The following is a 24,298-nucleotide window of genomic DNA, read 5'->3' as shown; positions in this document are numbered from 1 at the left end:
TCGACTTGCCACTAAAACCGCAGAACACACCACCATTCAGTCAACTGGCCGATGAAGGACGTCCAAATTGCTGTGTCATACAACGTGGAAAGAAATCCCACTTCTCAACACGCCGCTGTGTGCGGGTTGGTGAAAGTGCAGAGGGCGGTCAGGACGAGATGACACGTCACTCACCACTAATGCTAGCAGCCATGGCCGGGTAATACAAGTCATATATCCAGATGTAGAGTGCTCTCGCTCACCATGATTGCATGTTATTTGAAATAAGCAAACAACATAAGTGTACTATGTGAATACCGTATGAGTGTGCCATGTTGTTTACAGAATATAATGATCATGTAATTTCAAATTAAATGGCAGTTTAAAAAAATATATTAACATTCATATCTAATGCATGTCTGATGCATTAGGTATGAATGCATGTTGTTCGTAGTTTACTACTTCTGGCTTACAACTTGTAAATCAAATACGAGAACACGTGGCGTGTTTTGGTATAAATGTCAAGGTTGCAGAAAGTGAAACAGTTGCCCACGAGATAATATAGATAGCTGCCTTAGCACCGTGACTCGTGCCGCTTGGTGTGTTTTTTTTTATCAAAGGGGTTTACTCAAAAAACATGATTGAAGGCAACTGGGTAGACTGTACAGGGCGTCGTTGCCTTGAACAGTTGTCAAGATTTTTGGACAAGACCGACATTTTTGATAGTCAACAAAATGTTTTCGTAGTGTCTCTGAAGTAAAACATGGTTAACAGCTGCAAACACAACGAAGAAGTGGAAACCTGTTGTTAGGATAGTGTGAGTGAATTCGAGTACTGTTCTGTAATGGAAAAGTGAGGCTTATGTGGCAGGCATGTTGGTCGTTTCTACTATTGTACTTTCTTTAGTTTACCGTCCTTCCCCCGCACCTTCGATTAGCACCGTTGGCTTCGTACGGTGCGTATGTATGTACGTTGAACTTATTTCGCATGTATGTATGTACAGTAACGTGTACTAATGACTATACTAAAAAATATATTTTGAAAACCTCGCCAAATTTGTCTTATCAGGGGGAATTGCCCAAAGGAGCCTGTTACATGCATATTAATACCATTGTTGGCCAGTGAGTGCGGTGAATGTTGTTGGTGTGTTTACGCCATCGCAGCCTTTTATTTATTTGAAAATGTAATCACCGATTAGAGGTATTCACCGGATATGTCCCGGTGCGAATGCTGCATTACGTGCCTCCTCCTCCTTTTTTTGTAAGTGTGGCTCGCCGACCCCCCAAACTCCCCCCCCTCTCCCATTCAGTGTGACTTTCTGAACGCAGGCTCTAAGTCCAAGATGACTAACACGGGTTACATTTTTCAACGAGACGGGGGGGGGGGGTGTATGAGGGGTGGGTGTGTAAATGACCGCCCTATCTTCTTTACCCCTAACCCAGGGGTCGGCAACCAAAATAACAAGAAGAGCCATTTCTTTCCAATTCGGTACAAAATTCAGTATTTCAAGAGCCGCAATGCATCTATGTACATACTGTACATACGTACATATCGTCAAGAAGCAGCCCGTAAAGAGCCGCATGCGGCTCCAGAGCCGTAGGTTGCCGACCCCCGCCCTAACCCAATCGCGAGCCGGCAATGTCACGCCACAATTGCATTCTTCGAGTCTCCTCCTGCCATGCATTTCCTGCAGCCAAAATGCAATTCTCGCTACACGGGGCGTCCGTTCGCCGCCACAAGGGATGACTCACGCCCAGCGCGTGACCACCACGAATGACCGCACCCGCGACGCACGTGGAGAAAACAAAAATCACGTGGTACGCCTTGTATCCCGGGTGGCAACACGCCACCAGCGCACCCGGTTTTCGCGACAGGATGCCAAATTATCTACAACAACCCTCTTATTCTTGGTTCTTTCGGTAAAGTCACGTAGAAGGGAAATAATAAAATTATAGAAAAATAAAACAATACAAATGCTCACGACGTTTCGACTGCAACACAAGCAGTCATCATCAGGTGTGAAATCCACAAAGAAAATTTTAAAAAGTGGCGGTTTTTCAAATTTTCTTTCCTTGTTAAAGGTATCTATTTTCCGTTTGAACAGTTTAATACCTGTTTTATTGAACTGAAAGTGTCAAACCTATTTTAATGTTTTATAATTAGTAGCCCATGTATGTTATAGACGATACACCATATATACCCAAGCAGATTAAGGAGTAATTATTTATAGAGCGCCTTTTATACCACAAGGTTTCAGGCAAATTCGCGCAAGATAAAACAAACATTTGCAAATATGTAAAATACTCTCATGGACAAAACAATGAATGAAAGCATAAAATGATCATAAGATGCCAAAATATACTACACTTTCCATTTCCTATAATTTTTTTAAAATGTCTTTGTTGGTGTAACTTTCTGCCCCCCCCCCCCCCCCTCTGGACATCTTTGGAAAAAGAGCTTCATATCTCATCGGATTTCTCCAGGCTAAAGATTCTGATTTCTGATTAGAATATGAATCATTCAAAGTTGCCACCTCGGAGGTACAAAAACGGGAACGTGTATGATGTATATGTAGACCTTTCGCACCGCACGAAGCCAACCGTGCTAATTGGAGGTGCGGGAACATCATGGCAAGACCAGAGTGATTGAAGAGGGGAGAACTCCCGTATTGTACATGTACATGCATCGGGTCAAGTGTAGGTCTTCAATTCTTTCGGCGCGGCAGATCTCACCAAGAACGGTTGCTTTTTTCAATTTGATTTTCGCGCTAAATGCACCGCTCTATTTACAAGACAAGCGATGATGTGGTCTGCAACATTTGTCATGACTATTGCCGTTGCTCATTTTCTAATTTGTGTCATTCGCGTGCATCGTTTTAAAATGCGCCGGGATTATTTAGAATCAACTTCACCTTCAGTAACTTTGTTTTTTGAAAAATCGACGTTGGATGTAACATCACCTCTGTATGTAGAAATAACGCTTTTAGAGCTTTCTAGAGCTTTCCTGGGAACCTCTTGCGGTTAATACACTCAAGTCAATGTCACCACACGTATGTCAAACAAAACCGCAGCGATTCCATTGATAATAGTAATGTGGGTCTGTGTGTGGTCACCGCTGTTGAGTTATTCAGGGGAAATCTGTGTTTTTTTTACACACTTTCTTTTGTTCAACTTGCCATGTTGTCTGTTTATATTCTTTCAAAGCTTTGACGCTCAATATCTTCGGATCTACGCAGCCTAATGAGCTGAAATATTGTACACAGACTCGTCTACCACGTGACAATTCAAGATTTAATTTAAAGAACGGTCGAGTTCCTGCCCTTCCTGGGCCTCTTTGCGTTTTTTACTAAAAATGTTATTCTCAATTTCAAATATATTAGAATTATACAGGCAATTATAAACGATTGTTATTGTCTGGATTGAGAGCTTAGAATGAATATGTACGTATACAAATATTTTTACAAGATTAAAATAAATGAAGTAAAAAAATACGTTCTCAATGCACACACTTTTATTTGCACTTAAAAGTAGGAAATATATTATTTTGACCCCAGAATTAATCAAATTTGATTTGCTAAAATAAAACTGGGTGCCGGAAACAAGTGTTGCCAGAAAAAAAGGGAAAACCTATTATCATATTTTGGTACTGGCAAAGGAGGTCCCATTATGTAGATTCTCACCCTGAGCTGTCATTTCTCTGATAGTGCATTGTCTTTGGGCTGTACGCCTTTTGGCGTCCTCTGGTTTAACACCGTTAAAGACTAGGCTCAAAAAAAAGCTGTCTCTGGTGTAGACCAATCAGTTTCAAAGACGATGCATAGAATATCAGAGTATGTTTTTGGTTTGCATTCTGACCACAAGCATTGTGGTTAATTAGACATAATTCCTTGTAAAAGGTTACAGTTTGGTGTTTTAACATCTTAACACCTGTTTTGTTGCCAGAAAAAAAGGGAAACCCCTATTATCAGAAGTGGGTGACTTACATTAAAAACATTAAACATATTGAAAGGAAACCACTCACTTTTCTTTCGTTATGTTGGTTTCGATACCATGGAAATCCAACTCGTTCTGTATTGAACCATATCACGATGTTTGTTATGACTTTCCAATAACTTTTGGTAGCTTATCACCATTCGTGAATCTTTTCCAATTGGGTAGGACAAACAAAAGTTTTAATAAGTTTGTTTTTTATGCAGTTAGGCCACCTGCTGGACACAGCAAGAAGTTGTAATTCTATTCGGCAGATAAATCCAAGGGAGACATGGTACGATGGCGGATACATTTGCTTCTTTACAGATGTAAAAATTGTCCACATAATTTCCTCCATTCATCTTCTGTTGTGAGCATTGGCACATAATCTCAGACTTGGTAAGGCTTTATTGGTATTTTAAGTTCGGTATTTTGCTGTATTTTAAATTACACTCACTGACAAGTAATTACAAATATATAATACGATGGGTTGTTTCTTATTCATATTCTTTGGTTCTTTCGGTAAAAATATGAGAAACCCATTTAGATTATTTAGTGTATTTTATTTCACAATGCAAGATCGCAGTGAAATTAAATTATAGAAATTAATGTCCTCTATTTAGTCTACGGTGGCGAGATGTTAACTACTTGCCTAGTATATAGGAGGTCGTGGATTCAATCCCAACCCTGACGCCTGCTGTATATTTGAAGTTTGCGTGTCTCTCTCTTCCCGAGGTCGAGAGGATTTTTTTCCGGGTCCTCCGGTTTTTTCGTCCACATTTAGAATCAACATCACGCGTTTAGAGTATTTGGCTGCTATAAACTTCCACATGATAAGCCACTTCGTTGAGCTATCATTTGTGGTCAGGTTGCTTCTGGAAAAGAGCTATATAGCTCGGTGGGCCTTACCTGGTAAAATAAAAATAGTAAAATATAGTTCTGTAAGTTCTCTAACCAGCTGAGAGCTCATTGAGATGCATTAATGTCCTTTAAACACAGGAAAGCCAAATTCAATTAAGACATAACACCTGCCTATAAGTATCCCACGAATCATCCATCACAGCTTTTCTATTCTGTCCACAGTACTACGGCGGCGAGATGTTGACTACCTCGCCTGGTATACAAGAGGTCATGGGTTCGATCCTGGCTCTGATGCCTGTATATTTGGAGTTTGCATGTTCTCCCCATGGTCACGTGGATTTTTTATCCAGGTCCTCTGGGGTTTCACCTCTACATTTAGAAACGTGCGCTTGGAGTATTTTGCTGCTATAAATTTCCAGATGATAAGCCACTTCGTTGAGCTATCATTTGTGATAGCCAGGTCGCTTCTGAACAAGGCCTTGCCTTGTAAAATGCAAATAGTAAAATATATGTATGTAAGTTCTCTAACCAGCTGAGAGCTCATTGAGATAAATCAATGTCCTTTATACACCGGAGAGACCAATTAAATTACTTTCACGTCCTTCACTCCTTAAGTGTTACAATATTTAACCATCTAAAATCCCAATGAGATGCATGATTTAGTCAAACCCTTTATTAGACCAAAGTGAGAGGTAGTCGAGATTCCATATTTCCAACATTGGCTAAAATAACCCTTCAGCCACCCTGCAAATCTTTCCTCTTGTCACAAATTAGGCTCCTGGCACGAGTGGCAATAATGTTGAACAACTAAAAAGACCGATCTCTCGACTATTATTAATGTCTTCTTGGTTCTTTCGGTAAAGTCACGTAGAAGGGAAGTAATAAAATAATAAAAATAAAACATAATAAATAAAAAATAAAACATAAGAAATTATTTTTTATTATTTTATTACTTCCCTTCTACGTGACTTTACCGAAAGAACCAAGAAGATGAATCCCTGCAGTCATGAAAGCTTTAAATCGAAAAATATTATGAATGTCTTAGGCAATGTTACTAAGAGCCCGCTAGGTGGCAGCAGGAGCCCGTGAGTATGGAGTAAGTTACTCTGCATCGGCTCGTGTGGACTCCAGTGGCTGGATATAACGTGCATCGACTCGAAGCAAGAACGAGTGGATTTTCGATGGATGCAAATGGTATGGGAATGATACAATTAAGTGAATAATGTGAATACAACTACTATATATATATGAGACTACAAATAATAAACGAGGTACATTACATATCGTACACTACCAGGCAAACTATATTTTTTCCCGGAATATAATTGTTCTATTAAAGTGGCATAATTGATTGAATGGACGGAGAGAAGTTGTGGTGGGGTCGGTGAATTGTTGCACTGTCCTGTAGTAACCCGAGGCAATTTTGTGCTTCGTGGTCATACCTGGATTCGAATTGATTACGTGACCCAAGAAACATGGGAACCTCCTGGCCCTGACATTCCTGCTCGAAGACACTTGTGGAAACATCAATTGCAACCCCAACCCCTATCACAGCCCCAATCACTACCCCTATCACTACCCCAACCCCTATCACAACCCCAATCACTACCCCATTGGCTATCACTACCTCAACCCCTATCACTACCCCAATCACTACCCCATTGGCTATCACTACCTCAACCCCTATTACTACCCCAACCCCTATCACTACCCCAATCACTACCCCTATCACTACCCCAACCCCTATCACAACCCCAATCACTACCCCATTGGCTATCACTACCTCAACCCCTATTACTACCCCAACCCCAATCACTACCCCATTGGCTATCACTACCTCAACCCCTATTACTACCCCATCCCCTATCACTACCCCAACCCCTATCACAACCCCAATCACTACCCCATTGGCTATCACTACCTCAACCCCTATTACTACCCCAACCCCTATCACCACCCCAATCACTACCCCTATCACTACCCCAACCCCTATCACAACCCCAATCACTACCCCATTGGCTATCACTACCTCAACCCCTATTACTACCCCAACCCCTATCACCACCCCAATCACTACCCCTATCACTACCCCAACCCCTATCACAACCCCAATCACTACCCCATTGGCTATCACTACCTTAACCCCTATTACTACCCCAACCCCTATCACTACCCCAATCACTACCCCTATTACTACCCCAACCCCTATCACTACCCCAATCACTACCCCTATCACTACCCCAACCCCTATCACAACCCCAATCACTACCCCATTGGCTATCACTACCTCAACCCCTATCACTACCCCAACCCCCATCACAACCCCAATCACTACCCCATTGGCTATCACTACCTCAACCCCTATTACTACACCAACCCCTATCACTACCCCAATCACTACCCCTATCACTACCCCAACCCCCATCACTACCCCCATCACTACCCCAACCCCTATCACTACCCCAACCCCTATCACTATCCCAACCCCTACCACTACCCCAACCCCTATCACGACCCCAACCCCTATCACGACCCCTCCTGTCACCAAACCGACACCACCACTTTTAACAATCCCATTCTTATTGTCTCAACCACTATCACCTGATGTATTAAACAAAGGCGGAGTTTGACCTCTAGATTTGGCGGGGGGCAGGGCTTCGCTTTGCCCCTCACATTAGGAACAGCGGGTGCATATTAATTTATTTACTTTTAATGTTCATTGTAAACTGATCCTTATGGCGGTACCCCGGGGAATACCAAATAATACACAATGGCCGAGGCAATTAAATATTTTATTTCACTATTTGTTTCCAGGGGTGTACCTAACTCCACGACTGGGGTACCAATCAATCCGAAATCAGTGCTAGGGGCCGTCCATAAATGACGTCACGCGATTTTGGACGATTTTTGACACCCTCCCCCCCTCGTCACACGGCGTCACAAAAAGTCAGACCCCCCCTCAAATATGACGTCACAAAGCTCTGTCCCCCCCCCCCCCCAAATAAAACATGCTTCAAATCGCTTTAAACTATTGTCATTGTAGTGCGTGTTTAATGTGGCGCTGCACTCTGATGTTGTAGGAGAAAACATTTATTAAAAAGTCTACTTAATTAAGTAGAACGTGTTGGCTATATTTATTTAAAGTTGCGCATTTTTATGTGACGTCACATTTCTCAACCCCCCCCCCCCTCGTCACACATCGTCACAAATGTCTGACCCCCCTCCCCCCTCTAGGTGCGTGACGTCATTTATGGACGGCCCCTAAGAGCTGTTGCCACCTCGCGCGCGTGAGTTTTTTTATTTCTTCGGGTGCTCGCACGTGTAAACACTCACTCGTTAATGTATGTGTGTATGTCGAGGACTGCAGAGCTTGGGGGAATCGAGTGGCTGCCTTCCCGCTTGTCTGCCGTTCCTCCTCGCACCTCCTAAGTCGTTTCCTCTCTTTCACGGTGAGCGAATACTCAAGTTTCAACGACTGTATTATTAACACATTCCTGCGGAGGGAGCTGGTAGGAACGTTGGGTTGCTCGGTCAATGGCCAGGGTCAACGGCGGCGTGGTGTATTCCGCAAATATGGCAGACTGTGAGGGCGGGCACAAGCCGGCGTGAGTAGGTTAAACGTTGAGTTTTATAAGGGCACCACGGGGTGACCAGCCCCTCCCCACCCAGCCCCACCCTCCCCACCCAGCCTCTTCCCACCCTCCCCACCCAGCCCCTCCCTCCCCACCCAGCCCTTCCCCACCCTCCCCTCTCCACCCAGCCCCACCCCTCCCATTTTTGGATGCACAACGGACGGACACAATAATCCCCTATGGGCTGGTGTAACCAGGAGGTTCCTACCAATATAACGTTACCTTATATCGCATGAACGATTTAGGAATGTCAAAAAGTGCGCAGTGTTACAGCGTTTTACTTTTGAATTATACGATAATACCATGGCATTACCGTATATCGCAAGGCCTTAAACTCACTGCAGACGTTTTTGTTATGGTCCCATTATCCACGAATAACAACCCTTCACCGGGCAGTGAATTTAAACACCAAACGCCACGACATTACAATTGTGTTCATTCAGACTTGAGCATGCAATGTCAAAACAGTAAATCATTACATATTCCCGTCTAGACAAATAATACCGTAAACCCTTTCTTTCCCGGGTTACTCTTGCAAATGAGGCGATCACCATTCTCTTGAGTCCTAGCCTGGTTCAACACAATGAACTTGGCTGGACTTGAACACGGACCAGGTAGGGTTGTTTGGTAGGAGGTTACGCATACTTTACCACAGTCACAGCAATTACAAGATTTATATTTTTTCCGTGAGTTTTGTGATGCAGACGGAACAGTGTGACGTTTGCCCGAGTTCTTTATTTACAACAAAAATACAGTACCGTGCATTTAAAATATAACAATACTGCAATACCCCATGGTCATAAATGGACATGTTCAAGTGCCGTCAACATAAAATGATGGGCATTTGCTGCCCATAAATTGTTAAGTTACAATGTCCAAGTTAATCCCTAGTGCAAATTGGAACGTAAAAAAAATGATCAACCAGTGGCTGATTCTTGAATACAGCAAATGGTAGTAAAATCGTACGTGGTCTGTGATACGATACGTTATTACGACTAACACGGTAGTTAAGAGTGCTTAACCCACAACCGGACGATTGCAAATTCAAGTCCCTGTGGGGGGAAGCCCAGCACATCCTGTGGTCCCGTTTGGAGTTGATAAAAAAAAATGAGAACCACTGTGAAGGCAGTCGTTGGCCTATAGATGGCATGGTAATGTGAAATGCCCAACCCAGCTTTCAAGGCTGTTAGCAGGAAGTTGAGCAATGCCAAATACTCGTTTGGACAGCACTTTGAAATGAGCTCAAGTTCAAGTTCATTTATTAGGTATAGCCCTGTGAGCCATTCGGCTCTTGAATCGGGTGCAACCGCAACAAACAAAAAACAAAAACATGAACAAAAAAACATCTTAGCTATGTTGAGCTACGTTCGAGCTCACTCAGTTGAGGGTATTTCTCCAAGTTACAAGCCCGAGTTAAATTTTCTTTTTATCCCTCCGTGCTGGATAAAATGTGCACCTTCCGACAAGGCTGCACCATCAACATCGGTTGTCCTTTACGATTCAGACTGATTCTTGCCATCGGACGATATCATTAACATCAATGGCCCTGGACCACCACCAATGACAACTGCCACCACCATCCAATCGCTCACGTCAACTTTGCGACTAAGCTTATTAAGGTTAGCTTATGATGGATATTTCATCATCAACGTCGTTGCGAAAAGTCACAGTTTTAACAAACACGCAAACGCGCGTAATTGCAATTGTTTCAAAGGCAGCATTCGTTTTGATAGCACAAACACGCATTCTGTGAACGTGCACGTGGAAAAAAAATCGCACGCCTGTCGGTTGTACAATCGCGCGATACATCACGTGGCCACGCCGCGTCGTACAAAGGAGAAACCTTCACCCCCGTCTCAATCTGCCGCACACAGAGATGAGACTTCACCGTGACCGGCTCAGCATGAACATGACAAAGTCGTCCCAGCTACGCGACGGAGGCGGACCTATACGCGAGACAATCGCCGCTGCTGCTGAGTCCGGCTTTTACGCTCCCCTTCCCCTGATATCGACTTCACGTCGGAGGTTGTTTTTAGGGGGGCGGACGGGCGGTTGTGAGCGACGCGTCAAATGTCGCTTGGAGTCGAGGGACGCTGTGGCACCGCCGCTGCGTGTAGACGTCTTCGGTCCCCCAAAAGAGAAACCAACTCCACGGTTGAGATCCTCGGCAGGTGCTCGTCACCCCTGGAGGAAATACGTAACGTTTAACATCTCAGGGTTAGTAATGATACAAAGTAAAACGCATAAATGATGTGCAGTTGCACACCGGGCATCCTGTTGGTCCGATTTCGGAAGCTGAACAAAGTTGTGCTGGGCAACAGCGAGGGTGGTGCAAGCGTACATTGCTTGACGAGGCCATGCGCCCTTTGCGCTGAGCCGTCTCTAGTGTGCCTCGGTCAAGGTGCCCCGTGAGAATCAGCATTTTATTTAAAAGTCAACACGTGCATCGTTAACACTGCCCCTTATAAGAGCAAACTAAATATGTAATTGACGAATGTTTCAAGTGATGGCTCTTCTTTAAGAAGAGTGAGATTCTTCATTTGTATCCTCGTGTACTGATGCGAATGGGATCCATTATTTAATGTGCTTGGTTATTTACATAAGTAAGTTTATTTTATTATATGCGATTATTTATTATTTGACATGGGGAGGGTATTCACTTTACAGTGGATAAAAAATGTGCTGTAATGATATTTCTATTACTTCTTTAAAATATATTGGTAAAATATGGACAATACATGCAATATTTTGGTTATTATATCAAAAAAACAAGCCTTTCACACATAGCCTCATGCATATTATTAAGTTATTGCAAGATTTCCTATCATAGTATCAGTGTGTTGTTACTGTACAATACACTTGGATGTACGGTATATCTACAAATAAAATAACCGCAACATATATCGGTCAATAACACTGTGGCCTGAAATATGTAAATATATAATAGACAACGTTTCGGGCAATGGTCCTTCTTCATAGCACATAAATACAGAGGCCCGGGAGATGGTAAGGGTTGGAGATGGTACCTTACACCATGGGACCGAATTTCAATTACATTATTACAAATATATCCTGATGAACAGTTTAAAATTGGCACGTGTGATAGTTATCTCTTAGTAGCTGTCGCGTTACAAAGACCTTCAACAATCAGACGACATCTATTGCTAAATAAACTAACTTGTATCTATAATGACAATTTGAATTTTAAACTGCACATACATGGGGGATGGGTGGAGGGTGGATTTTGAAACGTGTCCAAGTATGTGTAAATATAAATATCGTTTCCTCGTTAACCAACTAGCTTTCCATAATTACCAACACAACATTCTGATGGTTTTTTTCTCTCTCTCTCCAATATAAATATGGAACAAATGGCCTCATCGTGTAAATGGCCGCCCACCCGTTTGTAATGGCACATGACGGGCGTGTGGCCTGTGACCTCACACCGATGTAATTCAGAAAGTGCAGTCATGTGCTCAGCCGACCACCGTGGAAAGCCCCCCCCCACGCACCGTCTTTTCCACTCGCGCTAACCGCAGGTTCTGCTCAGTCGCCCCCTTTTCTTGTTTTGCGTAGAGAGCTGGTAACGTGCACCGATTGGCCCAGTGCCGGATTATCCCAGTAGCAAATGTAGCCACGTATGCTACGCGCCCCGCACTTTCAAGGGCCAAACGCATTCAAGCTGTCAATTCGGGTTCAGTGATTCTGCACTTGCTCAATTACTATAGTACTATACTGCCTTCAACTTTTATGAACGACTGAGTGTTCAAGGTTAGCGATTTGTCGTATTATCTGGCTGCATAGCAAACAAAAAATACAATTACTTTACTCTGCAAGCACAAAATGTGTGTTTAATATTTGTGTTTTTTTTTATTTAGGGCCCCTTTATAACATGTGCTACAAGCTTATTCCGGCACTGGATTGGCCCGCGATGGGGGTTCACCATACGAGGACAACATCCAATGTCTGCCGGATCGATCTTAACTGCTCCAGACAGAAGTTGGTTTCCTGTGTGGGTCCACGCTCGTCTCCTGTTTGCAAGCTCTCGAGTCCGCGGTGAAAAGAGCCACATTTTTATGGTGACGAGCACTTTTTAGAGCGGGCAGCTGCCGTGACTAACGACAAAGTGGGGGTGGCATAACCACTGTGTTTGGCATCGTGGGGCCCGGTCACATTTTGTAAATGACGATAAAAACCCTTAAGAGAAGAACAGTGCAGGCCAGAAAACCTTCAGTTTCAAACGATATGCAAAAACGTGTCTTTGTGTGTTGTTTGAAACGTATGGGCTTTGATTCAAGGAATTGCATTTCTCCCCTCTACAGTATTGCCTCGTTATTCGCGAGGGGGACATACCGTAAATGCTCATGAATAGCAAATTTCGCGGCTAATGATAATAGCCTACGATGAATTACCTTAAATAAATGTAGATAAATCATAAATCCCATCACTTTATTTCCCATCACATTATCTCATCACATTCTCATCACTTTCTCTCTCTCTCTCGATGCAGCAGTCATGTAGAGTTTCAGATGCGATTCGCGGATAGCCAAAATCACAGATAGCAAGTTCGTCAGGAACGAGGGAATATTTTGCAGAGCCTAGCGCCTGGGCCCCTTCGGTCCATGGGTCCCGGCTCAATGACACCGTATGTAGCATTGTACAGTGTAGTACAGCACACTCCATAGCTACTATGCCTCAAAGAGATGCAGAGCTGAGTCGATCCACAAATAGGATTTGAACTCGCAGACGACCTCGTCAAGAGATGTTTTTTGTGTATTTGCAATGATTATGCTGCCAAGACAGAAAATAAAAAAACGATCACATTCAAATATCTTGAATTTTAATGTACTGTCAAATACTTGGCAAAATTGTTCCAAAGTTAAGTCATCGCTGATTAACAACTCACAAACATACCTGCAGTACTATAAAACCAAGTGTAATATAATGAATGTGGTTTGTTTTTATTTGTACTTGTGAACCAGTTCCAATACAGTCCCTGGAAGTCCACATCCAACAATCTAAACAGATAACAGTGACTGCTATTGGCTATCTGATGGTCAGTCGTCAACGCAACCCAGTGGCCGAGAGGGTGGGCGGGTGGCCGGTGGGACATTGACACTATTGACCGATGCCTCTTTCGTCTGACGTATTTTCAGATTTCAAGGTCACTGTTATCTTGCGAAGGCATGTGCCCCGAGGCCAGCACTGAAACCACAACTGGCCACGATGGAAATTTGTCAATATGTCACCAAATATTTCCACCCCATGTCACACTGTAAAAGAATTGCGTTGTTATAGTCAGAGGAGTACTACTGTACCTGCTAATGACCCAGCGGTGGTTCAGACGACACGAGGTCATTAACAAGAAAATGGATCAGAAACCGAAAAGTGCACAGAGAAGCGTGGCGAGATGCATTCTTGGAATTACACTGAGAGACGGAAAGAGGAACAACATGGATTCGAGAACAAATGCAGGTTAAAGACATGATTCAAACTGTAAAAAAAGGAAGTGGGATCGGACAGGATGCATCCCGAAGAGGATTGATGGCCGGTGGTCAAATACAGTGAGTGGCAGCCAAGGAATGGAACGCAAGTGAAGAGAACATCGACTGAGCAGCTCGTGTGCCGGTGCCGTGCGGTTTGTTGCATCGCAGGACCGCGACAGAGGTGGTGACGGGATCATCGTAATTCAAAGACAACATTTTTTGTTTCATTCCCCATGGCTACCGTTCGCTAGAGACGTCACTAAAGGAGGGCCTACAAAAAATCACAACGGCCTGATTTGGCCCATCCGTTGATCCCGGCCCTGGGTGTGTGAGGCCCCGGGGGGAGGGGGGGGGGCGAGTCAGTCAATGCGTTTGCGACTGACCTGTGTGCAGGCAGGAGACCGGTAGGAGGCGTGGGGTGGGGGGGGGCTCTATCTTAGCCGTGCTTGTCGGATCTCAGAGTGAGCGCGCGTGTCAGCCTCGTGCGCTCCTCCCTCAGTGAGCCCATTCGCCGGTGCAGCCCTGCAAAACACACGCGGCACATGCTCTAACATCGGGACGCGAGGCAATCGTTCATTTTTCATTGCTACTCATCAGTGAAGTAATTTCAATCCAGTTAGGTATCAGAATGTTGATTGAAACATCCGCACACGTCCAGCATGATGTGTGGATGTATGTAATGTATATGTAAAGTATATACTGGCAGTTCATATATATGTTTACATCAAAGATGGGAGGGTAATGTTTCAATTCAGTTCTAGCGCCCTTTTAAGAATGATGGAGGAGTAAAACATTTCGTGCATAATCGTTTCTTGAATAAGAACGCTAAATTTGTTCCAGCAGTTGGGCCTGCTTGGTCCCCAGTTATAAGATAGTTATTAAGCGCAAGGACATTTTCCTGCATACAACGGTAATGTACAATTTGTAACGCGCACAGATTTAGTTCAATCTCAGAACGAGAGAGAGAACTATGAAAAGGCACGAGAAGCCACAGAAAAGTGGAAAGGCATCCAGAACCAGAGACCACAATTGCCCAACCTCTGTGGTCCTATATTTGGATGTCGGGCTCACTCCAAAACGATACTAATACGATGGGTTTCCTTTAAATGTGCAAGCGCAAACCCTGTCTCACATCCAGACGTGAATCCTTAACCGATCTACGCTTCAGGAAGATGCCAAAACCAAAACAAAATGAAATAAAAACGGGGAAGAGCGCTCTGTCCGTCGGCTCACCTCCGAGTGCCTCCCGTGTCGGCCACCCGGCCGCCTCGGAGTTGACCCTCACGCGAGCGACAGTCGCGGTGGACTGGTGGACGGAGTGACGGGCCGGCGAGGAAAGCCCAGGCATTGCAGAGCCCCATGCCTTCCTCTGCCACACGGTCGCTCCGCATGTGCAGCGGGATCTCATGGCCTCCTGCCAACGAGTTGGGAAAAGTACACTTAGAAGAGTGGTAGTATTTAATGAGTCACACAAATATTGATTTACAAACAACAAAACGTGCCATCGTGTCCAATGGTTCAGTCCTCCCACCATGCCGTGCATGTCCAGGGACATCACGGCACTGTGTGTACGATGTACAGAGCCCCTGTTCACCCGTAGGTCGTGGAGTCAAAATTGTGTCCATATCATGAAAGACAACGGGAGGACAATGAGACAATTGGTTTAAGGTTGTTCATAAGTCTGAGCATACCGATTGCTGAGACATGTACAGTTTTACTGCCAGACTTGTAAATTGAGTCTTTGATGTCCTTCATCTAAATTAGGGCAGTAATGCTGATAGAATATTTGCTGTTGTGAAGGACAGTACATTTTTATTATCATCACCATAAGTGTAATCTTGAGTAGCTTTCACAATACACATGCATTTACAGGCATGAGATATTATCCACCGTCTCTGCATTAATACGAAGTCAAACATCGACCCAACGATGCATTCTGTGCAGTAACAACCCGGTGTTCAATCATCATCATGAGACCTCCTTTGCCAGTACCAAAATATGATAATAGGTTTTTCCCCTTTTTTCTGGCAACAAAACGGGTGTTAAGATGGTACTGGCAAAGGAGGTCCCATGATGTAGATGCTCACCCCAAGCTCTCATTACTCTGGTAGTGCATTGTCTTTGTGCTGTATGCCTTTTGGCGTCCTCTGGTCTAACACCGTTTGAGACGAGGCTCAAAAGAAAGCTGTCTCTGGTGTGGACCAATCAGTTTCAAGGACAATATATCTTATCAGAGTATGTTTTTTTGCATTCTGACCACAAGCATTGTGGTTATTGCAGACATGATTCCTTGTAAAAGGTTTCAGTTTGGTGTTTAATCATCTTAACACCTGTTTTGTTGCCAGAAAAAAGGGGAAAAAACCTATTATCATATCGGTGTTCAATCAATTAATTGAATGAAGTCATTTTGTAAAACCGGATGTGAGCCCTCACCTGCTGGAGCTTCTGAGCCTGCAGCTCGGTCTGAAGCTGCTGGATCTCCTGCTGAAGCCTCTTGTTGGCCTCCTTTTGATGGCCCATCTTCTCCATGAGACAGCACAGCTGGTCCAGGTGATCCAAACCCGTAACTCGGCGAGTCGATGCCTGCCTGGACGGCTGGCGAGAAAAATAGCAGTGGAGATATTATTCATCTTGCAAACTCTGCATCGTCTCCGTTTCAAATGTGGTTGCCACAAGGTGTCAGGATGGCTCAGAGGTCAGAGTGCTTAAACTGGGTTCTCAGGTGAATTGATTTGGTCTCTGGCTGGTCACCAATGACTGCACAAACAACTGTGACGTAAAATTTGGTTTCGCACTTAATTTGTTTGAATTCTGGCGCTGAACATTGAAGGGATCGGCTTGACTCGTATGCAAGTTGCAAAGTGCTCCATTCTACTGTGTGGACTGGAGGGTCACCTGAAGGGATTTTTTTTAGAGGTAGCGCCGTAATGTTTGCTTCTGCGGCCCGTTCTCTCCAACACGAGGAATTGGTGGTTGCACTGCTCCGCGATGAATGATTCGTCTCAGGGCGTGGCACCGATAATAATATAATCGGGATAATGTAGAGGTGGTAAAATAAACATAAAAAATATTGCTGACAGAAAAATCACGGAGGTGATTGGCTGACCCATTGCTCATTTGAGCAGGGAGACATTTTGACTTAGCGACCACTTTCTTGAACAGGCACTTTCTGATTAGTGTTAAGAGTAAAAAAATTATAGCGTTATTAGTACGTATATTTATAATGTTGTACTCACTGCTATCCTCCTCCGAGCGGATGGAATTTTAGGCGAGATTGCAAATGTTTATTTTATTTGGATGTTGTCCGAGTCCGTTTGATGGCAAAGGTTAAACAAGAGGGCTTTGCAAACACAGGAGATTAGATACGAAGCACCATCCTCACCGGGACTTTTATTTATTCATTTCACGTTTATTTTAGAAGAAAAAAATGTGTAAACATTTTTGATACTACATGTGATATTTTTTCGGTTGTATTTTCCCTTGAACTTTCCAACTTAAAATGTCCATGCTAAATGAATAAATATTATGAAGGAAAAAACCATAAGCCTTTGTCAATCCACTGCTGGATCAAGGTATCCACATCCATGCCGGGTTGAGGGGTTGTTTGACCATACTCCACCACGCTTGTCAGTGGAGATTGTTAAATGTGGAGGGGGAGGTTAGTGGGTGCCAGGGTCGGTTCAGAGATCACTTGCCACTGATGGTAGCCGTGGCGGAAATAGTATTCAGGCGTCCGTGTTTTATAGTGCAGTGCGTGATAACCACTGTGTCAAGACACCACTTCCGATTGTTATTCAATACAGGTAAAGATAATACACGGTCACCCACATTGAAAAAAAAACAATAATAGGGTTGGTAAACAATTATATTGTTTTGGCGAAGGAGTCGGTTTCATTACTATGTTTTTTTCTACAGAGGAGAATTGAGATTAATCCATTAAATAAGTATTATACTTTTTTTTGTAGACCGAGCAATTTTTTTTTATTTCTCTGGCTCGATTAAATTATTTTAAGCTATGTTTTATTTGTGTAGGCTCACGTGGTTTTTCCGTAAATATAATTTGCTCCTATCAGCGTGGAAATCTGAACTTTTCCTCTTAATCCCACCTCCAGCTAAAAACTGGCAGTGCCCTATTACTCACCCTCGGTTCCAGCAGAGAACTCGAACTGGCGCTGCACGATATCGTCTTTGTTTCAAAGAGAATGGGTGCCTCAGTGGGCACAGCACTAGCAACTGAGTCAGTTGGCACGTGGCTTACAGAGTGATATTAAACTATGAACTAAACTATTTTTTATTTTACCAGGTAAGGCTCACCGAGCCATATAGCTCTTTTTCAGAAGCGACCTGGCCACAAATGATAGCTCAACGAAGTGGCTTATCCTGTGGAAATTTATAGGAGCCAAATACTCTAAACGTGTGTTTCTAAATGTGGAGGGAAAAACCGGAGGACCCGAAGAAAAATCCTTCAGCGACCACGGGGAGAGAGACACGCAAACTCCAAATATACAGCAGGCGTCAGGGGGTCGAGATCGAACCCACGACCGCCTGTATACCAGGCGAGGGAGTTAACATTTCGCCACCGTGACGTCCTATTCACCACCGTCCCATAATACTCGCGTAGACATTAGTAACTCATACAATCCATCTTATATAAAGTATATGTTAAGACCGTGCGTGTAACCATTCATTTATCTTCCACTGACATGTAATGAATTGTTACGATTCTGCATCATGATATGATTTAACGACCTATAATTTGTTTTCGTCTCATTCATATTGTCCGATTTGTATTGCCTCTTGTTGATGTTCAATCTCGTTTTCCTGTCATTTTTAAATTCAGTTTGCTAAAGATTGCGTTAGCATAACATCTAAGTGAAAAAGTTATTCATACATTTTAATATATTTATTGATGAATTGTTAAATGGTTATTAAAGACTCCGTTGCCTTGTCCACAACACAGAATTAGAACATTGCCTAATACTGTCACGAGAGATTAAAAGTGAGATTGTGTGGTTGTTGTACCTAAATTGTCCATCTTTGGTAAACCACTCAACTGCCAAAGCAGACCGTAGCCTCTATCCTGCCTTAGCTACGTCCAGCCAATAACTGATTAATAATGCATTTGTGTTTATCAAGGACTGGCAGATAAGCACAAATCCTTCACGTGTGACAATGCATGGAGTATGGCAAGCTACCAAAAAAACCTTTACATTCAGTACCTTGACTGGGCGGTCCTCTTGGCTTTCCACCGTCTCGTCAAGGGCCCGATGCTCGTCGAACCAAGACCGTCCTCCTCCTTCCACCGGTGACGAATTCCCCTGGCACGAGTTTGGCGGGCAGGCGACCGAGCGCCGGGGCTCATGCTTCAAAAACACCTCTTCCTCGTCGTCTTCTGGCAGGAGGCCTGGGTGAAACTGGCCAACGCTGTCGCCGCTGCCGGGGCATGCGGTGCCGCCGCGTCGCGCGCGCTCCGCGTCCACCGTTGAATTCGTCGTCCCGACTCGGTGCCCGTCGCTTGCGACGAGAGTGTCACTGAAGAAGCGTCGCCTGGCCACCGCCTTCTTGCCAGACGCTGTCGGAACGCCGTCCTGGGGTATGGCGGCGGGCAGCTCCCTCTCTTGACTCACGCCCAACTCCAGTGTGGAGTGGTCGCTGTCCGAGTCGTGCAAGGCATCGAGACTGGCGGTGTCCGCGCAGGAAGATGCGTCGACGTTATGAGCGCAGTCTTTGACACAGCACAGCGTTTGGCCAGATAGGCAACTCAACGTCAGTTGTACGTTCTTACAACCTGCAGATTCAGGTTTTCCTGCAGCGGTGAAATCCCCGACATCTTCTACCAGTGCTTCTAAACTGTCCGTGGACTGCAATGTAACCACTGGTACACTCACTTCCACATCATCTGAGCACACAGCTTTCATCCGGTGATCCATGCCATTACATTTTTGCTCAACTTCCTCTTGAGATGGATCACGACGATGGTTATCGAACACCTGGTGCGGACCTTCTGGGACCTCTATCTCCTGGGTGAGGGGCCCACATTGGTCTAAGAGGAGCTCGATAGCTTGGGCGAGCGCAGCGTTTTCAATTGATTGGGCAGATAAAGCTTCTGCCTCTCCATTGCCGCCGATGTTGCCGACGCTGCTGCCGCTGGCCTCTGGGTGTTGAGTTGACAACGTGGTGGCCTCCAACCGGTCCCCAGCGTCTTCTGCCGGAGCCACGCGACCGCACACCGCCCCTTCGTGTCGTGGCATAGCGGGCCTTCCGAGGTGTGCAGGAGCGGTCTTCACGCCGCCCGGCGCCGAATGGACGTAGCTCATCGCCTTGTATTTGGTCAACTTCACGCCGTTGTTGAATTTGTCCGCCGACTCGTCTGCGCACGGGACAGGAGAGCGTTAGTACCGGCGTGCCGATCTTCGGAGCCGTACAGATGGACACGGTGTATATGGCTGAAACCACCGCTACGGGCAGCAGTACGACATTGCACCTGTGGCTCGAGGAGTCGTACATGTGTCCGGTGAAACGTGAAAATAAATTAACGTCGAGCTTAAATGACAACTGCGGAAGTGGGGGGGGGGGTATAACCAGATCACTCGGAATGTGCCCAATCTCATTAGATCTTGGAAGCTAAGCAGAGTTAAGCCTGCATAGTGCTTAGATGGATGGACAACCATCGTGTATAACAGGTGTTATAGGAGTATCTCATAGTGTAGGTGTTATAGGCTAAATGAATACATGGTGGGCAACGGAGATTAGTGCAAGAAAATCCGTTCTACTGAACTGCGATGCTCCCTGCGTCTCTGCACCCGTATGGAGCAGTGTGGGATGAGGTTAAATAACTAAAACCCTTGCGAAAAGCGTACAGCAAAGAGGGAGGCTGTGATGCAGCAGTGGATTGAGAATGGTGTTTTACATGTACGTGATACTTGTGTTAATGCACGGCTACTTGCGTTGTGGCCGAAACGTGAGAATTATTTTATTATGTTTTATTTTTTTTATTGTATTATTTCCCTTCTACGTGACTTTACCGAAAGAACCAAGAAGAGGTGTTACTGCAGTGGAGCGGTTTGCTCGCTGCGCTACGAACCCGGCGACCCGAGTTCGATTCTCGCTCACGGCTAACACCAGTGACGATTATCTGAACCGGTCCTGGGCGTCCCGTAGGTCGACTCAGCCTCAAGTGAGTAACTGGTGCGATGTGTAAACATTGCCACTAGGGAGACAAAGGCGGCCGGGCGTAGTGTTGTCCACCCACTCCCTCGTGTGCCGTGCCGGCCTTCATAGGTGCTCGCTTTTTAGTTTCCGTTCAGTTTCAGTTCATTTATTGGGTATAGCCCTGTGAGCCATTCGGCTCTTGAATCGGGTGCAACCGCAACAAACACTTTCCCCAACTGTCTGTTAAGGCTATACGGGGGATCTTTGTCTTTGTAATTTAAAACCAAACAATTGAGGGACTGTGTGAGCCGTGGTGTACAAGCACACGTAAAACAAACTCAACGCATTCATCATTAATGCTGCCGAATAACAGAGAGGCTAATCTTCTAAGTTATGGTTTGAAATATGACCAAGGCATAAATGTGTCCGTATGTTAATCTACGTTTCTGTTTGGAAGCAGTGTTAATGGTGAATGTGGTGAGTGGTTTTAGTTTGATCTGTGGGAAAGTGTTTATAAGATTTCAAGACAATCATATCTGGTTTTTGTGGTCTTTAAATTACGCCGTCTAAGCACAATGTTTGTTTCTCATCTCTGCCAAGCAACCGTATCATGAATCATTTAATCTGCACGCTATTTATTAACTGGTTATTATCGCGCCGCTCAGAGAGACTTCAATTATTCACAAGAACAGTGAATTAAAATTTCACAAAATGTAAAACAGCCCAATAATACTCACACACCGGCACAAGAGGGAGGGGTAAATATAACAGAATTCATTGTTTCAATATAAGAATGTGATTTGTAAAAGGTCATTAAAATAATTTTACAAACAACAAAGGTCTGCACATATACTTTTTATATTCCGGAAAATTTATATTTTTTAAAATCTAGTTTCATAATGCACGATTACTGTATATTCAAAGACACGCTTGAATACTTTAAAAGACAGCTGTAGTTTTGCATAACACTCTACGCTCTTTCAGCATGCAAATGTTCAACAGTTTGTGCATGGCATTAATCTACTTCACAGATTACAACAAGGTCTCTTTACGCCTCCTAGCATCGCAATTTTAGTTTAACTAAACTATTAATCACGTACTGTTCACCGACTGCATGCCTTGTCACACGCGGTCTCCGATTAAAATGCCAAACATTCTCTCGTCCTGCTTTGTGGGCTTCCCTGCAAGCTTGCCACAATCGCCTCGCGTGCCAGTGGCCAGGCATTGAAACCCGTGAATGTGATTGTTATCTAGAGAGGCACAATACCTTTGATGAGCGAGTACGTTCTGCGTTTCAACATCTTGATGAACATGCTGGTGAAGCTGGCTTGCGCGTGACCCTCCGTGGGTCGCTTGCTGACTGCCCTCTGTAACCCACCGACTGGTATCGTGGTGGATGTGACCGGCCCCTTTATATAGACCGCCTTCCGCAGTAGCAGGAAATGTGTCATCGGAATCCGCGTGGTTCTATGTGGGATTTACCAAACACTGGGAGGGAGATTTCCAACCGCATGTGTTTTTGTCCCACGTACTGTAGAAAAATGAACGAATTTGTCCGCAAGATACGCCTCTGCGTTATTGTTGTTTTGTTTGAGAATTTTTTAAAAGAAAATTAAAGCTCGCACTCTTTGTAAATGTTCAAAGAGCGAATGTATATTTTAGGTGCTTTATAAAATTAAACACGACGTTTATGTCCTTTTAAGCAGTTACCAATCACTGGGTAAAACAATAGGGGCAACATCCACGGCATGATTGGTGGATGATGCTTTTATACATTTAAAAAACATTTTGAGAAAAATATTTTTTGCCAATTGAAATAAGCATTAGGATTCCATAAAGTTTAACACGGAGGCTTTGACCAAAATAAACCTTAATTATGGATTATATTAAACCTGTAGGATATATTGTTGAATAAAAAAAAAGCATTCCTTCAACTGAATATAATAATAATATTGTGGTGATGTTGGAGATTCTTCTTCGAATTTCGGACTTAGAAGGTTATCGTTCCCATCTGGACGAAGATGTTAGGCGAAAGTAAAATGCTTTCGTAAGAAGAATAAAACTACGGACTTCCCCCCTGCGATCGGCAAAGCAAAAAACGACGCAGATTGCGCCAGTGTGCGCTCTCGAATGGCACTTTCGCTTGTAGACACTTCCCCGACTGTGTATGCTTGTGCATGAAAACTCAAGCGTGCACCACAAGGTGTCCAATGTTTTGGGCCTTCACAGCCAAATCTGAACAAAAGTGTTCATAATATAGGTGGGTTTTTTTTTTGGGTTAGATCGTGTAGATGTATAAATGTGTCGTGAAATCCGCCACCACCAATTAGTAAGGTTTGTCACGTAAACAGAAGATGCCAATTCGTTACTAGTACAGTACACCGGTGTGTTTGGAGAGCAAAGCCACAACATTTACAATCTGAGTACGACGTTTCGCCAGTAATTACAACTAGCTTCATCAGAGGATAGCCAGATTTGCGGAGAAATCCTCCTGTTTCGTTCCTTAAACAAAGGGGTCGATGTGATGGCGTCACTTGTGAGCACTTATTTATTTACGCACATTTAACCCCCCCCCCCCCCAAAAAAAAAACTGGATTACGGATTACATTGGTCGCGAAAGCCTACGTGTTAAACCAAAAGTGTTCATCTTCTTGGTTATTCCGGTAAAGTCACGTAGAAGGGAAATAAAAAAAAAATAAAAAAATATTATTATAAATAACGCGACCTAAACCCAAAAACGTTTATTATGAATAATATTGGTCGCGAAAGCCTACGTGTTAAAAAAATATATAACATAATAAAATACAATTCTCACGACGTTTCGGCCACAACGCAAGCAGCCGTCCTCAGGTGAAGAACAGGTCTGTCGGAAAGACAGCCGAAACGTCGTGAGAATTGTGTTTTATGATGTTTTATTTGTATTATTTTATTATTTCCCTTCTACGTGACTTTACCGAAAGAACTCAGAAGATGAATCCCTGCAGTCACGAAAGCTTTAAATCCATAAGTGTCATTACATTTTATTATATTTCGGATGTATAACGCGCCTTTCGCCAAGGCGCTTGACCAATGCTTGCCGACTTCGGCGTAGTACGGCCGTTATCAATCGGGTTTGTACAATGAATGACACGTGGCAGCAGGTGAAGGAGGCGATGGTGTAAGGGGGGGTTGAATGAGGAATGGGTGGAGGATGATAGTGGACGATGCTGATAGAAGGGAG

The 24,298-nt window shown here is 44.1% G+C and overlaps 1 protein-coding gene and 1 long non-coding RNA gene across 3 annotated transcripts; one reads left to right on the top strand and one right to left on the bottom strand.

The window, feature by feature from the left end:
- The first annotated feature begins 1,824 nt into the window (after positions 1-1,824).
- LOC133354484 (uncharacterized) lies at positions 1,825-10,390 on the top strand. Its single transcript, XR_009756591.1, has 4 exons — positions 1,825-1,995; positions 2,435-2,519; positions 8,176-8,257; positions 10,315-10,390. It is a non-coding gene; the product is annotated as an uncharacterized LOC133354484 (long non-coding RNA).
- On the bottom strand, positions 9,158-22,446 carry LOC133354482 (uncharacterized). Of its 2 annotated transcripts, none has more exons than XM_061571352.1 (6): positions 22,346-22,446; positions 19,146-20,296; positions 16,360-16,521; positions 15,160-15,340; positions 14,310-14,448; positions 9,158-10,624 (listed from the first exon to the last, which is right to left on the bottom strand). In XM_061571352.1, the coding sequence occupies exons 1-5, from the start codon at positions 22,389-22,391 to the stop codon at positions 14,363-14,365; spliced, it is 1,626 nt and encodes a 541-aa protein (XP_061427336.1). In that variant the 5' UTR covers positions 22,392-22,446; the 3' UTR covers positions 9,158-10,624; positions 14,310-14,362. The 2 variants fall into 2 exon arrangements, with proteins under 2 accessions (XP_061427336.1, XP_061427337.1); XM_061571353.1 differs by having other exon boundaries at positions 15,160-15,337.
- Positions 22,447-24,298: the final 1,852 nt, after the last annotated feature.

This window comes from Lethenteron reissneri, chromosome 47 (assembly GCF_015708825.2).
Source record: "Lethenteron reissneri isolate LAM-NWPU_2019-01 chromosome 47, ASM1570882v1, whole genome shotgun sequence".
In the NCBI taxonomy this organism is placed as follows: domain Eukaryota; kingdom Metazoa; phylum Chordata; class Hyperoartia; order Petromyzontiformes; family Petromyzontidae; genus Lethenteron; species Lethenteron reissneri.
The sequence above is the reverse complement of the archived record's forward strand: the minus strand, read 5'-3'. Positions and strand labels throughout refer to the sequence as shown.

Bases quoted from the DNA above. Each gene is read 5' to 3' on its own strand.
- LOC133354482 (XM_061571352.1), bottom strand. From the start codon at position 22,391: ATGTTCATCAAGATGTTGAAACGCAGAACGTACTCGCTCATCAAAG. The intron at 15,341-16,359 runs GTGAGGGCTCAC...ACTCGTTGGCAG, and splicing joins AGGCTCAGAAGCTCCAGCAG to GAGGCCATGAGATCCCGCTG. The intron at 14,449-15,159 runs GTGAGCCGACGG...TGTGTTTTGCAG, and splicing joins GACACGGGAGGCACTCGGAG to GGCTGCACCGGCGAATGGGC.